The sequence below is a fragment of the Petromyzon marinus genome, chromosome 27 (genome assembly GCF_048934315.1).
Source record: "Petromyzon marinus isolate PM22_M1 ecotype Great Lakes invasive population chromosome 27, UKy_Petmar_22M1.pri1.0, whole genome shotgun sequence".
Classification (NCBI taxonomy): domain Eukaryota; kingdom Metazoa; phylum Chordata; class Hyperoartia; order Petromyzontiformes; family Petromyzontidae; genus Petromyzon; species Petromyzon marinus.
This window is the reverse complement of record NC_133693.1, coordinates 5875053-5892425: the sequence shown is the minus strand read 5'-3', so window position 1 is coordinate 5892425 and position 17373 is coordinate 5875053. Positions and strand designations below refer to the sequence as shown.

The following is a 17373-nucleotide window of genomic DNA, read 5'->3' as shown; positions in this document are numbered from 1 at the left end:
TAGCGGGGTGTGTGTGTGTTAACATAGCGGGGTGTGTGTGTGTTAACACAGCGGGGTGTGTGTGTGTGTTAACATAGCGGGTGTGTGTGTGTGTTAACACAGCAGGTGTGTGTTAACACAGCGGTGTGTGTGTGTTAACATAGCGGGGTGTGTGTGTATGTGTTAACATAGCGGGTGTGTGTGTTAACACAGCGGGGGTGTGTGTGTGTTAACCTAGCGGGGTGTGTGTGTTAACACAGCGGTGTGTGTGTGTTAACCTAGCGGGGTGTGTGTGTGTTAACACAGCGGGGTGTGTGTGTGTTAACACAGCGGGGTGTGTGTTAACCTAGCGGGGTGTGTGTGTTAACACAGCGGGTTTGTGTGTGTTAACCTAGCGGGGTGTGTGTGTGTGTTAACAGAGCGGGGTGTGTGTGTTAACAGCGCGGGTGTGTGTGTGTTAAAAGAGCGGGGTGTGTGTGTGTGTTACCAGAGCGGTGTGTGTGTGTGTTAACACAGAGCGGTGTGTGTGTGTGTTAACACAGCGGGGTGTGTGTGTTAACAGAGCGGGGTGTGTGTGTTAACAGAGCGGGGTGTGTGTGTGTTAACAGAGCGGGGTGTGTGTGTGTGTGTTAACAGAGCGGAGGGTGTGTGAGCTGACCGATCTGGGACTGCCCTAGGTCGACCCGGCCATAAATGTGTGAGCGTGTACTGGAGTTGCTGCTGCTACATCGTACAAGGCGCGGGTTCGGTAAACGGCTGGTCTGGGTCTCCCCTAGGTTGACTTGGCAGTAAGGTGGGAGAGCACTCGTAGGTGTAAGTGTGGTGGGGGGGTGATTTGGGAGTTTGTTTTTGTTTTGTTCAGGAAAAGTCTCGCAGAGTGTCAAGAGACACGTGCAATCCACACGCACACCACGCACAAAGACAAAGATCCCCCCGTATAGCCTCCAACAGACTATTGGGGCAAGTGCTCTCAGCGGACACCTATTAAGGTCGACGTAGCACACGGAAAGGGGAGGTGCTGATGTTCACACGACCCCAAAAGGCACTCATTTAAGGCTGAGTCGAACTAAGGGAGGTCCAGGACTGGATCAAACTCACACGCACACACACACACAAATACACACTGTGAAACACATTCACACCGACTGCCCAGCACGCGAACGTACGGACTGAGTCGCATGTACGCCAAAGTACAAAGGCAAATACAAAGATCCCCCGTATAGCCTTCAACAGCCGTTTGAGGGCAAGCGCTGTTAGCGAGCACCTATGAAGGCCGGCACAGCACACGAGGGGGTGGGTGGCCAGCACCACGCCCGGCCGCCTTTGTCTCCCCCAGTGGCGATGTTTACACACCGCAGCATGTACTCATTTGAGGCTGAGTCGACCTAGGGGATGCCCATGACCGGTTCAGGTAATCGTCACCGGTGTTGACCGCGAGCGGGAATCGAACTCGGGTAGCCGCCGGGTTCGTAGCGACATCGCAGCGCCAACCACTGCACTACCGCTCCCCACAACACAAAGTTACACCCCATACACACACACAACTATCTGGGTCTCTATCCACCGAACCGCGCACACGCGCACGCATTCAGCTCCCTCTGTCACCACTCATTCACCCGACTCCCAAGCACCCCCTACCCTCCCCAACCTCTTTCCCCTCTTAAATCGCCGCGGGCATCAGCTTTGTCCTTCCCCAGAAGGCGACTGCGAGGCGATTAGGGACATTATGTTCGGTCATGAATAGAAGGCACTTCATTAAATCGCTAAGGTTGGGGAGAAAGGGGGGGGGGGGGCGAGGTGGGGGTATGTATGTTGAACTTCTTTCGCACCGTACGTAGTGCAGGATGATGATGATGATGATGAGGAGGGGATTGGGAGATTTGGGTCGAGCTTAGTAGGGTCCAGTGGTTGGCCAAGGTTTTCATTTCAACCGGAACGGCTGGGAACTCTGCCCCTGCGGTATTATCACGGCAGCCCGATATCGGGCCGCCCGCATCATTGCATCGTATAGTCCGATTAACGTGTTCACACACATTGTGTAGGGTGCGATACATATAGGGTACACCTGATATAGCGTACGCTAATATGACGTTGTTATGGATAGGCGTACATTGTCTATGTACTCTATGCCAAAAAACCCCTACTCTAATAGAAGTTATTACATTTATAATGCGTACTATTCGCGCAATGAGTGTTTACAAACTCTGCATCGTATAAACATATATATATAAACTCTACAACACAAAGGCCGTTAAGTCAAGTGCTGTTAGCGAGCGCCTATGAAGGCCGGAACGGCACACGAAGGGGTGGGTGGCCAGCACCACGCCCGGCCGCCTTTGTCTCCCTTAATGGCGATGTTTACACACCGCTCCAGGTACTCCTTGGAAGTTGAGTCGACTTAGAGGAGGCCTGGGACGGAATCCCCAATACAAAGACAATTATTTCAACCGATCCCGGGCCTCCCCTAGGTTGACTCGGCCTCAAATTAGTATCTGGCGCGATGTGCAAACATCGCCGCTGGGGAGACAAAGGCGGCCGTGCGTGGCGCTGGCCACCCACCCCCTCGTGTGCCGTTCCGGCCTTCATGGGTTGCTACTCGCTAACAGCTCTTGCCCCAACACCGATCTGTTAAGGAGAAGAGAATAGAGACCTATACCCCCCATCGCTCCCCCTCCCGGTTTTAGTGACTCCAATCCCTTTCAACTAAGCCCGCCCCCACTTCCCCCGCTATAGAACTCCACCTTCTCTAGACACGCGCGTGTCTGCGTCCGAGGGCGCGCCCTTTATAATGGACGCGCGTGCGTGAGCGCGTGCGCGCGTGTAGGGGTGCTCGCTAACAGCACTTGCTCCAAACAGTCTGTTGAGGATAGATACGGGGGGGGGGGAGGTGGAGGGGGATCGTCGTCTGTGTCTTTTGTATGTAGAGGAGCGACGCTCACAACAACGAGCAGAAGCGCCGGGCGGATAAAGCGCAGAAAGTTTGCGCAGTGGGGAGCACAGTTGATGCATCTGCCAGTAATATCAGTCAGTCAACCCAAGGCACCTGCGTCTGTTCGGTGACCTCCTGCCAGCGAGCCTTCGATACTTCACGTGGCCTCAAAGTGCACCTGGCATGGTGAACGGCGATCATTGTTGTTGTCTGTATATGTATGTGTCTGCATGTGTGTCTATGTGTGTGTACTGAGGAGCGGTAATGTAGTGGTTAGAGCGCTGCACTACGAACCCGGTGTCTCGAGTTCGATTCCCGCTCACAGCCGACACCAGTGACGATTATTTGAACCGGTCCTGGGCCTCCCTTAGGTCGACTCAGCCTCAAATGAGTACCTGGTGCGGTGTGTAAAAACATCGCCACTAGGGAGACAAAGGCGGCCGGGCGAGGTGTTGGCCACCCACCCCCTCGTGTACCGTGCCGGTTTTCATTGATGACCGCTAACAGCACGTGCCCCAACAGTCTGTTCAGGCTATACGGGTGATCTTTGGCTTTGTTTTTTTTGTGTATGGGGAGGCATTCATAGGCCTTCATAGCTGTTCGCAAACAGCACTTGCCCCAACAGTTTGCTACAGGCTATGAGGGGGGTCTTTGTATGCGGAGCGGCAGTGCAGCGAACCGAGTTCGAGTCACACGCACGATCAGTGGCGAATATTTGGACCGATCCTGGGCCACCCCAGCGCAAACCTCAGCAGGGGAGGGAGACAAAGGCGGCTTGTCTTTAATGCGTCTCTACCAATCTGTATGGGTCTCCATGCATCTCTATGGGGGTCTCTAAGTGTCTCTCAAGATGTCTATGTGTATCTGTCTATCTCTATGGGTTTATTCTATGATCCATAGTTGTAGTTGCATGGCCGCAGATGAACGACCGTTGACTTGCGTCTTCGATATTCCATTCGTGAGGCCGATGGCTCCACCAGTGTCGTCCAAGATGAGACGTGTCAATACCACGAGGCTTGCAATGTTTGTATGTGGCACTTCTTTCGCGCCGTACGTAGCCAAACCCTGCTAATCGGAGGTGCGTGGGGAAGGACAACAAACTAAACACACACAAAAAGCAGTTCTAAAGAAATGAGTTTTCAATCCAGATGATTTCAAGATGCACAGCTCTCAGTGGTTGCGGTTTCGGTGACCGTCTTTGTTCGATGGCTCAGCCAAAAGCCGCTGGTGCGAGGATGACCGAGGTTCGCGTGATGGCTTGCAATGTTTTGCTGATAAGTCAATGATGATGGATGGGGAGGCGCGTAAACTATGACCAACACGGCCGTGGCCTGCTGATGATGACGCTGCTGCTGCTGATGACGATGATGATGGTGGTGCTGACATTGCTACCACCGGTTTTCCACTGCTAAACTTTCATCCTTTCTTATATTAAACCGCTCCTTCTGTTGTGAAGCCAACACAAGACTCATCTATCAACCCTCGTAGAATAATCATCAGCAGCAGCAGCGGCAGCCACGGTCAATCCACTGCTGGATGAAAGCCGTCCCAATTCGCCGTAGCCGCCACCGTAAATTGCCATCCTCCAAATGTGATGATCCACCTCCAAGATCCGCACACGCACCAGCTGATTTCATCGCTGCATCTCCTGCGTGCATTTGACCATCGGACGCGTTTCCATCCCCCTCCTCCCTTATTAATTATAATAACAACAAGAATAATAATACATTATAAACATCGACCCCTATAATTATTCAAGCGCATTAGCAGTGCGAGAAAGGCAGCATACTGTGAGGCGTGGCGTGTATAATGTGAGAGAGGCCGGTAGGGGATGGGTGGGTGGCAGGGTGGGTGGATGCGTGACAGGGTGGGTGGGTGAATGGGTGGGTGACAGGGTGGGTGGGTGGGGGATTGTTTTGGTGTTTGAATGAGTGTGTGAGTGGAAGCGTCGTTGAGCAGATTGGTGAATGCGTGGATAGAAGTGTGAGTAGATGAGTGGGTGAGTATATGGGTAAGTGAGTAGATTGGTGGGTGGGTGGTAGGTGGATATGTGGATAGATGGGTGAGTGGATGGGTCGTCAAGTAGGCTAGTGGATGGGGAGGATGGGTAAGTAGGTGCGTAGGTGGGTGGAAGTGTGAGTGGATAGGCGGGTGGGTGAGTGAATGGGTGAGCCGATGGGTGGATGAGTGAGTGAATGGGTGAGTGGATGAGTGGATAAGTGGATGGCTGAGTGGATGGGTGAGTAGATGGGTGAGTGGATGGGTGAGTCGGCGGATGGGTGAGCAGATGGGTGAGTGGATGGCTGAGTGAATGGGTGGGTGGATGGGTCAGCGGATGGGTGAGTGAGTGGATAGATGGGTGAGTGAGAGGATGAGTAGATGTAGGCAGTTTTTCTTGCCATTGTGTTCCAGCCACGGGGTGCTTTGGAAATGAGGGGTGGGGGGGGGGGGTCCGTCTGTGTTAAATAGATGGGAGGATAGGGAGGGGGGCTTGAATATTCTTAGGGACGTCGCTTACACGTGCAGGGTGTTGGTGACACATGGACGCGATTAGATATGCACACATGGTCCGAAACTCTCTGCATCTCTTTCTGTGTGTCTGTTAAGCGTCTTGTGATCAATAGATTATTGTATTTGGGGGGGGGGGGGCAAAATCTATTGTTATGGTCATGACACAAGCGTCGAATGGGGGCGAGTAATAATCAATTATAAGTTACGTTTTATGGGGTTATTGTTGTTGTTGTTGGGGGCTTGTGTTTTTGTTACTTTGCCTGGAACAATCGAGGCAGAACCAATGAGGCCGAAAGAGACGGACGGAAAAACCTTGACAAAGAGAACTAAAAAAAAAGCGCGAAGGCGCAGATGTTGTGCACCATAGACATGAGGACGCATGCGTGTCGAACTTCTTTTGCTCCATACGTAGCCAACCGTGCTCATCGGAGGTGCGGCGATGAAGAGAGGATTGGATCGTTTCAGAAAGAAAAAAAACCCGGATGAGACAAGGAATACGGCAAGAATGATGGTGGCCATCTGAGACTGGCTGAGAGAAGTCGACCCAGCTGTCGAGGACATGTCGGTGAGGGTAAGGGGTGAGCGGTGTCCATCTCAGACTTGGCTGAGAGATGTCCGACCAGGCGGAGGGCTAGGGCATGTCGTATAAAAGAAGAGAGGGAAACCCCAGATAGGAATGAAAAAAAAGAGGTGTGATGAACGTGGAAGCGTCAATCAGGGTGGAGTCGCAAGAGGCGCGACGAAGAGGTGATTTGGGATGCGATGGAGTGTGGAGTCGACGTCGTGGAGATGATGGCCCAGGGGACAAGTGAGTGGGGGAAATGGCAGGATGACTAAGAAGGGGAATATATATTACACAAACGGCTCACGATTTATTTTTTGGGTGTAAGCCACGGAACGATCTGACCCAAGTTGTGTCGTTAATATCCACGACCACTCTACACAGCCAACCAGATGATGATAAGAAATGATAAGAAATACAAAAATAATGGGACGTTACAAACCGGACGAAACTCAGAGGCCAGTACAGACGAACCAGTGAGTACAAAACGGCAGAGGAGAAACTGGAGCAGCAGAGGAATAGAAACCCAGGGTACAAACGATAAATACTTCACAAAGGGGAGAGTATAAACGAAACCAAAGAAAAATATCCTCCGTGTAGCCTTAACATACGGTTGGGAAAGTGCTGTTAGCGAGTAGCACCTATGAAGGCCGGCACGGCACGCGAGGGGGTGGGTGGCCAGCACACCACGCCCGGCCGCTTTTGTCTCTCCAGTGGCGATGTTTGCAACACCGCACCAGGTACTCGTTTTAGTCTGAGTCGACCTGGGGGAGGCCCAGAACGAGTTCAGATATTCGCCACACCGATGTTGACCGTGAGCGAGAATCGAACTCGGGTCAACAGGTTCGTAGGGCAGCGCGCTAACCGCTGCACTCCCGCTACCCACACACACACACACAGAGGCAGGACGCGACGGGGCAGCGAGTAATTAAGGGTGAGACGGGACAGAGGAGGCACGCAGTGCACACGAGACAATAGGGACGAGACGGAACGGACCATCTGTTGTCTGCGCGCAGAGAGGCAGCACAGACGACACGTGCCCTGAGTCGAGGCTCGAGCACGAGACAGATCCGCCGAGAAGACGGTGCTTGGACGAGAGAACTCAAACAACGCAATCGTCGGATAAACCACACAGGCGTGGCCAGAGGGGCACAAGCTGGACGGTGTATCATCGATGATCGGGGCCGTGTGTGTGTGTGCCGACACTCAAGACTCACTGACTGATTACGTTGTTGTTGTTGTTGTTATTTTGTCGATGGCAGTTAATGCAAACGCGCAGCCCTCAAATTGTTTGCCTAAATGTTATTGGCAAGGGCTAATAAAATAAAAATAAAAATCCCCGATAATTCTGCCACTGCTACCTCTGTTGTCTGCTGGCCGAATCGCCTTTGAAAATAAACAGAACTGTATCGCTCAAAGTGATTTACTCCGATTACATTTACTTTTGATTCTGATTCTTCTGGTTATATATATGTAAAAAAAAACCCTCACGGAGCGTAGAGTCGCAAGAGATTTTTGGGGGAATATCTACAAATCTCATCCACCTCAAGCCTCCCGCAAATCACGTGACTTCTCTGTGACCCCCCCCCCCCCCCCACACTCTGAATCCCTCCCCTTCTCTCCGCCGCCCACTATAAAAACAGACGCCCTCCCGTGCAGCTTCGTCCTCCTCCCTCTCCTCATCTCTCCCGACCCCCTTGGCTCCCCGATTCTCCGTTCCTCTTTTGTTTTCTTTCCCGCAAATGTCTGCTTTATTTCCCATTCCATCTCTCCTCCTCTCTTCCCTCTCCCGTTCCCTTCTCGTTCCTCCACCCTCGAACTCGCCGCCGAATTGACGCGAGTTTATTTTACGCATCCGCCGGCGAACTTGGTGGCCGGCGGATGCCGCGCGGGTCAAGCGCAAGCACTGAGATTATCAAGGCGGCGGCTTTAAAATAAAATAATGAAAACCAAAAAACCTGCGGAATGTTTTGTTAAACTAATATAACCGTGAGAGATGGAGGACGGCGAGTGAGGGGGCTCTGTCTAAGATTGAAAAGTAAATTGCGAAGCGGGGATGTTTTGCATTTAAATTGCGACTCGGAGCATTTGATATTTTCCACCTGATAAGGAAGAGGAGGAGGAGGGGCGGAGACGTGGCAAGTGCAGTGCACGAGTGAATGTGAGCTGTGTGTGCGTGTTTCTTCGTAGGGAGCGGTGGTGCAGCGGTTAGGGCGTTGCGCTGCGAACCCGGCGACCCGGGTTCGATTCACGTGCACGACCGCCAACACCAGTTACGATTAGCTGAACCGGTCGCGTTCCTCCCCTACGTCGACTCAACCTAAAATAACTACCTTTAGCCACCCGTACTGGACATAGCCACCCCTACTGGACATCTATGGAAAATAGCTTTATAGCTCATCGGATTTCTCCAGGATAAATAAATATTCTGATTCTCACCTGATACGATGTGTAAACATCTCCACTGGGGAGACAAAGGCGGCCGGGCGTGGTGCTGGCCACCCACCCGCTCGTGTGCCGTGTCAGCCTTCATAGGTCCATAACAGAGGTTTGGTTTGGGTTCATAGGTGCTATTCATAGGTGCTATTCATAGGTGCTATTCATAGGTACTATTCGCGAACAGCACTTGCTCCCAACATTCTGTTAATTGCTATACAGGGGATCTTTGTCTTTGTATTAGCATCTTTGTGGGGAGCGGTGGCGCAGCGGTTAGCGCGCTGTGCTACGAAACCCGGCGACCCGAGTTCCATTCCCGCTCAGGGCCAATACCCAGTGATATTGATCTAAACCGGTCCTGGACCTGGTGCGGTGTGTCAACATCGCCACACGTGGGGTTGGCCACCCACCCCTTCGCGTGCTGTACCGGCCTTTATAGGCGCTCGCTAACAGGACTTGCCCCAACAGTCTGTTCAGGTTATACGGGGGATCTTTGTCTTTGTTGCCGAGACGGGTGGTTGAAGTGGTTCGATTCCCGCTCACGACCAACATCCTAGACGCATATATTTTCACAAGTTTCTTGGGTCTCTCCCAGGTCGACTCAGCCTTAAACAAGAAGCCGAGGCGATGTGTAAAATAATCGTGAGCATCTTTACCACGGCTCACAACGGTGTCCAGTGATATCAACCACACAACACACTGACCAGCACGGTGAAGTATGGTCAAACAGCACCCGTGCGGTGGATTGTAAAAGAGCCGTATAATATTGCTATTATACCTGCACGTGATGTCGGGGTTACATTGTCCGGGCAGCCGCTTGTGCTGGTTGCGAAATTTTAATTTGTATTCGCCATTCGCGAGACATCATCACAACAGCCTACAGCGGTTCGTCTCTCACCCGTTATCTCTCGCATTAGGGACTAAAACAGACTGTTGGGGCAAGTGCTGTTGTTCGCGAGCAGCACCTGTTATGAAGGCCGGAAAACGGCACACGAGGGGCTGTTTTTTTGGCAGAACCACGCCTCGGCCGCCTTTGTCTCCCCAGTGCTGATGGTCACACGCAACCGCATCAAGGTGCACAATTTGAGGCTGAGTCATCCTTGGGGAAGCCCAGGAGCGGTTCAGTTATTCGTCAGCGGTGAATGATCGTGAGAGTCAATCGAACGGACACACATACCCACGAACACACGGATACACACATACCCACGAACACACGGATACACACATACCCACGAACACACGGATACACACATACCCACGAACACACGGATACACACATACCCACGAACACACGGATACACACATACCCACGAACACACGGATACACACATACCCACGAACACACGGATACACACATACCCACGAACACACGGATACACACGTGCACAGACAAAACACCACGCAGGAGTTCAACATGCACGCACGCATACGTATCACGTGTAGGCTCTGCACAAAAGATAAAGATCCCCCGTATAACCAACGTTGATTTTTAGGGCAAGTGCCAAGAGCGAGCATTTATTAAGGCGTACCAAAAAAGTGATGTGGTCAACACCTCGCCCGACCGCCTTTGTCTTCCCAGTGCCGATATTCACCCCCCACAAACACACACACACACCCACACACACGGAGTGAGAGACAGGTACTCATTCTGAGACGGCGATTGTCATGGAATAGTTCAACAATGAAGACGCGAAGACTCCACCACGGTGTAGCAATAATTCGCCGCGTGCGGCTCAGTTTCGTTTTTTTATTCAACAGTGCAACACGACAAAGGGGCTTTTTTGTGTTATTTTCAATGTACAATATATGCAGCGAAAGATTTGTATATTATTTACCGATTTTTTTTCGCTTGTATTTTGTACTGGTTTTTGTTGTTGTTGTTGTTAGTTTTTCGCGTACGAATGTCACTCAAGTCTTTCACCCCCCCCATCGCCGATTAGAAACATCTTTTTAAAAAATACTTTTAACGTACAATTAAATGTGCAGGCGATAGGATTTTTTTTGTTTTCTGGGTTTTCTCAGTGGCGACGAGCGGTCGAAGGAGTTCGACTCAACGCAATCGGTCACGCGGCATCGCGAAATGAAGCCAATCGGAAATCTAACACGACGAGAGCAACGACAAAACATCCCCAACATATATTATATATGTATACCTATCAACAATGACGTTAAATGATATTCATAATAACAACAGCGACAAACTGAGGTATAGAATAAATCGCGTTAAATACACACAGTGATAAGCGAAAATGCAGCCTATGTACACTTTGATTAAATTACTCATAAATAAGTGTGTTTATATACAGCTAGAATACCTCACTTCCAGTAGTACCATACATCATCATCATCATTAACAAAGTAACCCCCCCCCCTCGATACCCCCACCCCTCCTCCCTAGGTCACCACCCCCTCCCCCCGGCCCTCACTTTCCCAAGTCGCCATGAACGCGCCGGGGATGAACCCATGCTGCTTATCCGTGTCCAGCTCTCATCTCGTAGCTAGCAGAAAGTTGACGGCACAGAACTCCGCTCATGACCGAGGAGAGTTTTGAAAGGGTCCTCGAGTGATGACGTCACACGTTGTTTAACGGGGCCTTGCAAGCGCGCCCAGTGACGTCACCGCGGCGAAACTTCAGTATCAGGGACTCCCTCTACTTGCGAACACTCGACTTACGAACTTTCAGAGATACGAACAATCCTCGTCCCGTGCGTCCAGTTGCCTGTTCGGAACGAGAGTCGTAAGTTTAACCGCCGCGCAATAGATGGTGGCATCTACATCTGCAGAACGTGAAGAACCAGTGGCATCTACACCTGCAGAACGTGAAGAACCAGTGGCATCTACATCTGCAGAACATGAAGAACCAGTGGCATCTACATCTAGAACATAAAGAACCAGTGGCATCTACATCTATAGAACATAAAGAACCAGTGGCATCTACATCTATAGAACATAAAGAACCGGTGGGATCTACATCTATAGAACATGAAGAACCAGTGGCATCTACACCTATAGAACAAGAAGAACCAGTGGCATCTACATCTAGAACATGTAGAACCAGTGGCATCTAATCAGCAAAACATGAAGAGCCAGTGGCATCTACATCTATAGAACATGAAGAAACAGTGGCATCTAATCTGCAGAACATGAATAATCAGTGGCATCTATGTGCCACATGTTTAGTGTTCACGCCATACAACACATTTGGAATTTACAGGAGTAAATTTACACTTGCGAAAAAATCTACTTACGAACAGGCCTCAGGAAGCTAACTGGTTCGTAAGTAGAGGAGTCCCTGTACAATGAGCTGCTCATAGCTAATGCAGCGCACGTTAAAGTCACGCATGTGAGCGTCTGTGATGTGGATCTCCGTGTGAGTCTATGATAGGTCTCTAAGTGTGTCTATAATGCGTCTCTGTGTGAGTCTATGATAGGTCTCTGTGTCTGTCTATGATGGGTCTCTGTGTGTGTCTATGATAGGTCTCTGTGTGCGTCTATGATGGATCTCTGTGTGTGTCTATGATGGGTCTCTAAGTGTGTCTGTCAATGATGGGTCTCTGTGTGTGTCTATGATGGATCTCTGTGTGTGTCTATGATAGGTCTCTGTGTGTGTCTATGATAGGTCGCTGTGTGAGTCTATGATGGGTCTCTGTGTGTGTCTATGATGAATCTCCGTGGGGTTCTATGATAGGTCTCTGTGTGAGTCTATGATGGATGTCTTTGTGTGTGTCTATGATGGATCTCTGTGTGTGTCGATGATGGGTCTCTGTGTGTGTCTATTATGGGTCTCTGTGTGAGTCTATGATAGGTCTCTGTGTGTGTCTATGATAGGCCTATGTGTGTGTCTATGATGGGTCTCTGTGTGTGTCTATGATGGGTCTCTGTGTGAGTCTATGATAGGTCTCTGTGTGTGTCAATGATGGGTCTCTGTGTGTGTCTATGATGGGTGTCTGTGTGTGTCTATGATGGGTCTCTGTGTGAGTCTATGATGGGTCTCTGTGTGTGTCTATGATAGGTTTATGTGTGTGTCTATGATGGGTCTCTGTGTGTGTCTATGATGGGTCTCTGCGTGTGTCTATAATGGGTCACTGTGTGCGTCTATGATCAGCCTCCGTGTGAGTCTCGATTCACCGATTACCATTCATGAGCTCGGGAGTTCTACATCAAGCTGCTTTTGTTCGAACGTTTCCTGTTGTCGACGCGGTCGATAATATTCCCGTGACGATTTGACTCCCCCCTCCCCCCAACTTATCAATTCGAATAACCGCCTCGATAATCGACCGCTCTTTAATTATTTATTAATTGGAATGGCCACCGCTTTTTTTTAGTTTTGCTGCGAATATTTTCGGTGTGTCAAGTGGCGACGCAGACTTAGTTTTTGTTAGTTTGTTTGGTTGCTACGATTTCGAATTAGCTTTCGTTGCTTCGCCGACTTTTTTTTTGCTTTGTTCTGCTTTTGGTTGTTGCGGTGTGAGCACTACGTCCCCTCTGTCCACCCCCTTCGAAGGTCGCCTCTAACAAATGAGATTTCTATCCTTCGGGTCTCTTGAGCTGTCAGCTGGTTGAACTAATAAACTTTTACACGTATCTACGGGTCCCCTTTTTTATTGCAACAATTACTGGTGTATATTTTTTTTTTTACATCTTAACACCGGATGTATTATTACCATAGAGGGTAACGCCATTTCTAATCGTTTCTTTTTATTATCTTAAACTGGCAAATAATGGCAGCAAAAAAAAAGAAGTCCCGTAGAAAAAACTGCTTAAACCCGAGCAATGGATGCTTTGCAGTTTGCATTGTCCTCGTGCTGTCCACCCTTTGGTGTCCTGTGGTCTGTAGCATCGGTGAGACAAGGCCATTAATTAAGCTGCAGTGCCAGACTATCCTAGTAGCAAACGCAGCACGTGCTACCGGGCCCCGCACTTTCAAGGGCCCCGCGCCAAATGCTTTCAAGCTATCAATTTCGCTTCAGTGATTCTGCACTTGCTCTATTACTATAGTACTGTACCGCCTTCAACTTTTATGAACGACTGGGTGTTTAAGGTTAGCGATGTGTCATATCATAGCAAATGACAAAAATACAATTACTTGCATCTGTGTAATCTCAGTTGAGTAATCTGCGGAATCATTACGAATCCTCCTCACTCTCTCTCTACGACACTATTCTTCACTCAATTTCAGAGGGGGCGGGGGGGGGAGGGTGGTCGGGTGGCGGAGGCACTTTCGCCGATAAGACATCGGTGAGAGGGCCGCCACACATTTGAAACCGTTGGGGTTTGACATCACGATGGGGGGTGGTGTTTGAACGTGTTCTGTGTCGTCGGGGGCAGCACTAAAGGGGCACCAGGGTCCGAGAGTGGTCCCGCGGGGCCTTGCAATCAACGACACTTGCTCTGCAGGGAACGAAGCTGTTGGTATTGCGACTGTCACCGTTGCCATGGTCGCCGCTTATATCTACTCGTATTGAACTTCGTGGCCAACCGTGCCAATCGGAGGCGCTAAGGGGGGGGGGGGGGGGCGATCACGTTGACGCCTTCTGAATGCAACCACGTGCCTCTTCACGAAGTCCGCGCAATTCGTCGAGGCGGGGGGCGAGTCACACGAATTGAAGGTGGACCGTCGTCGATAACGGAGCGCCGACCCAGGGACGTGATGCGTTACCAGCGACCCGCGTCGCATCTCGCATCATCTCCGCACCACCTCTGAATGAACAAACCGCACAGCAATCAATTGGCTCAATTAATACCCCCCCCACGCGCCCACCCCCCCACGCGCCCCCCCACGCCCCCCCCACGCACCACCCCCCCCCCCCCCCAGAAACTATATGATCCCCACATCCCAACCCCTAATTTCCTGCCAAGTTCCCAATGCGTGGTGGACATCACCACACAGGTTGACACGATTCTTGGCAGATCGTCCGCAGCTCCCCCCCCCTCCCCTCACTCACTCCTCCGCCTCGCCCCTCCCCCATTGTGCAAATAAAAAAGTAGTGTGGTTGTGTTGCTGTGTGGATGTTTACGCGTTCTAGCCAGTCGCACATCTCCATCACTCCGATTCCAAATACAAAAGATCCCCCCGCCCCAGTGTAGCCTTAGCAGACTGTCGGGGCAAGTGCCGTTAGCGAGTGGCACCTAGGAAGGCCGGCACGGTGGCACACGAGCGGGTTAGGTGGCCAGAACCACACGCGCCCGACCGACCGCCTTTGTCTCACCGGCACCACGTGCTCACTTGAGGCTGTGTCGAAGTGGTGGGGGGAGGGGGGCAGGACCGGTTCAGACAATCATCGCTGCCGGAGTTGGTGGCGGCCGTGAGCGAGAATCGAATTCGGGTCGCCGGGGGTTCGGAGCGCAACACGCTAACCGCTGCGCCACCGCTCCCCACCACCCCCGCCGCCTCCACCAGGAGGAGGAACTCGCAGCGTGGTGGGTGGCGTTGTGTGGGGATCGTTCCAGGAGTGGTGGTTTACTGCTAGTTGGTGGCTTTTGCTAAACATCGAGTCGCGCTCATGCTGGATCCTATTCTATATTTGTAGAGCGCATTTGCTTAAGGCGCTTAACGTCGTTTTAACTGGTAAAAAAAGGATGATTGAGATGGCGGGGGACGTGCAAGGGCTGCGAGGGGTGGGTCGCCGCGCTAGAGGGGTCGGTGAGGGGTAGGGGAGGGACGGGAAAGAAATGGAGGGGAGAGGGGAGGGGAGAGGGAGAAGAGAATGGGCGATGGAGAAGAGGTGGAGCTTAAAGAGAGGAACGGAAGGAGGTTAAGGGGGGGCCGCTCAATGTACAGGAGAAGTGTGAAGTCCATGGGCAGTGTTGAGTCTATGGGTAGTGTTGAGTCTATGGGCAGTGTTGAGTCTATGGGCAGTGTTGAGTCTATGAGTGTTGTTGAGTCTATGGGTAGTGTTGAGTCTATCGGCAGTGTTGAGTCTATGGGCAGTGTTGAGTCTATGGTGCAGTGTTGAGTCTATGGTGCAGTGTTGAGTCTATGGTGCAGTGTTGAGTCTATGGGTGTTGTTGAGTCTATGGCAGTGTTGAGTCTATGGGCAGTGTTGAGTCTCTGGGCAGTGTTGAGTCTATGGTGCAGTGTTGAGTCTATGGGCAGTGTTGAGTCTATGGGCAGTGTTGAGTCTATGGGCAGTGTTGAGTCTATGCGCAGTGTTGAGTCTATGGGCAGTGTTGAGTCTATGGTGCAGTGTTGAGTCTATGGGTAGTGTTGAGTCTATGGGCAGTGTTGAGTCTATGGGCAGTGTTGAGTCTATGGGCAGTGTTGAGTCTATGAGCAGTGTTGAGTCTATGGGCAGTGTTAAGTCTCTGGGCAGTGTTGAGTCTATGGTGCAGTGTTGAGTCTATGGGCAGTGTTGAGTCTATGGGCAGTGTTGAGTCTATGGTGCAGTGTTGAGTCTATGGGCAGTGTTGAGTCTATGGGTAGTGTTGAGTCTATGGGCAGTGTTGAGTCTATGGTGCAGTGTTGAGTCTATGGTGCAGTGTTGAGTCTATGGACAGTGTTGAGTCTGTGGTGCAGTGTGATTCTGTGGTGCAGTGTTGCTCAATGTACAGATGCAAGTTGATTCCAGTGGAGGGGTGCAAGGGTGGGGGGGGGGGGGGTTGGGCAAGAAGGGCAGCATCGCTAATGACTCAAGAGAGAGAGAGATCTTGACAAGGCAAGGCTGAGAATCGCGCGGGCAAGGCTGGCAGAGGGACGTGCACCTGGCCGCCGAAAACTCCACGTGCAGAACGCCAGAGGCGTCGTGCCGCCGGTGATGGGGGGGGGGGGAGGACATCAGCGAGGGGGCCCTGGCTCGGACGAAGTAACGGGGACACCAAGAAATCGCCCATCTCGTCCAGGAGCAGGAACCATCATCACGCGAATTCCGGTCGCCCCTGCAGCCGCAGCAGCAGCGGCGGCGGCGGCGGCTTTTGGCCGACCATCAAACGAAGACTGCGGTCGCCGCGTGGCGCGCTTTAGGATGCGCTTCTGACGGCCGTCTGGAACGCTCTTCCTTCTCCTGGAGCTGTGCACTTTTCAGAAAAGCTTTTTTTTTGCGTGTTAGTTTGTCGTCCCTCCCCCCTTCCCCCGCCCCTCCGACCACCCCCCCCCCCCCCCCCCCCAGACAGACGACAGCCGCCACCACCGCACAGAGAAGGGAGGAGCGGTGAGACTCCTCTCACGAGTGCGAACGCCGCGTGGGTTTGCAGGTCCACGAGAGATGGCGGTGGTCGCGGTGATGGCACGGTCAGGTGGGGGGGGGGGAGGGTGGCGGCTTGGGGAGGCTTTCATCCAGCGGTAGGTAGAACGTGACTCTCGCTAACAACAACAACAACTTCAGAGTAGGAGGAGACGAGGACGACGGCGACGATGATTTTAACAATGAGAGAAAATTTGACAATAAAATGAAGGTGAATGTTCGTGAAAACCAGCGAACAAATTCGCACCGAGATGCGGTCACTTCCGCCGCTTCTCCTCCTTGTCTCCGTTCCCGATCTTGCTCTGCGGGCTCCCTCCACCCTGCTGCTGCTGCTGTGGGCTGTTCAGGTACAGCTTGTCCGTGGCTTTGAGGGCCTCCGTGAGGTAGTTCTGGAAGGCCGTGAGCGCCGCACAGATGGCCGGGCCGCCGAAGCCGTGCGTGATGAGGCTGAAGTGAGACAGGGCCGCTTGAACGCCGGGCTCCAGGATCGGCGGGGGCCTCGCGTTGCCCAGCGGCGTCCGGTCCTGGGACATCAGCTCCGTAAACTCCTTGCAGATTTGTCTAAGGGGTTAAGGGTTGGAGTCCGGGATAGAGGGTGGAGGGTGGGGGTTAGCAGGGTCACGGTTAAAAGAAGGATTTTCCAAGCGAAAGTATTCAGAATCAGAAGTTTATTTTGCAGGTAAACAATAATAAATGATGATGATTGATAGCAAACATTGTCAATCCGCTGTGGGGGGTTGTTTGACAAACCTGTGGGGACGGCCACAGTGGTGAGA

At 51.8% G+C, this 17373-nt stretch overlaps 1 protein-coding gene across 1 annotated transcript in view; it reads right to left on the bottom strand.

The window, feature by feature from the left end:
- Positions 1-16527: 16527 nt before the first annotated feature.
- LOC116946616 (transcription factor AP-2-epsilon-like) overlaps positions 16528-17373 on the bottom strand; it is an 82657-nt gene continuing 81811 nt past the window's right edge. Inside the window, exon 7 of the mRNA XM_032961694.2 lies at positions 16528-17158. Within this exon, the coding sequence (XP_032817585.2) occupies positions 16855-17158 (304 nt within the window). The 3' untranslated portion in view covers positions 16528-16854. The remainder of the gene's footprint in view (positions 17159-17373) is intronic.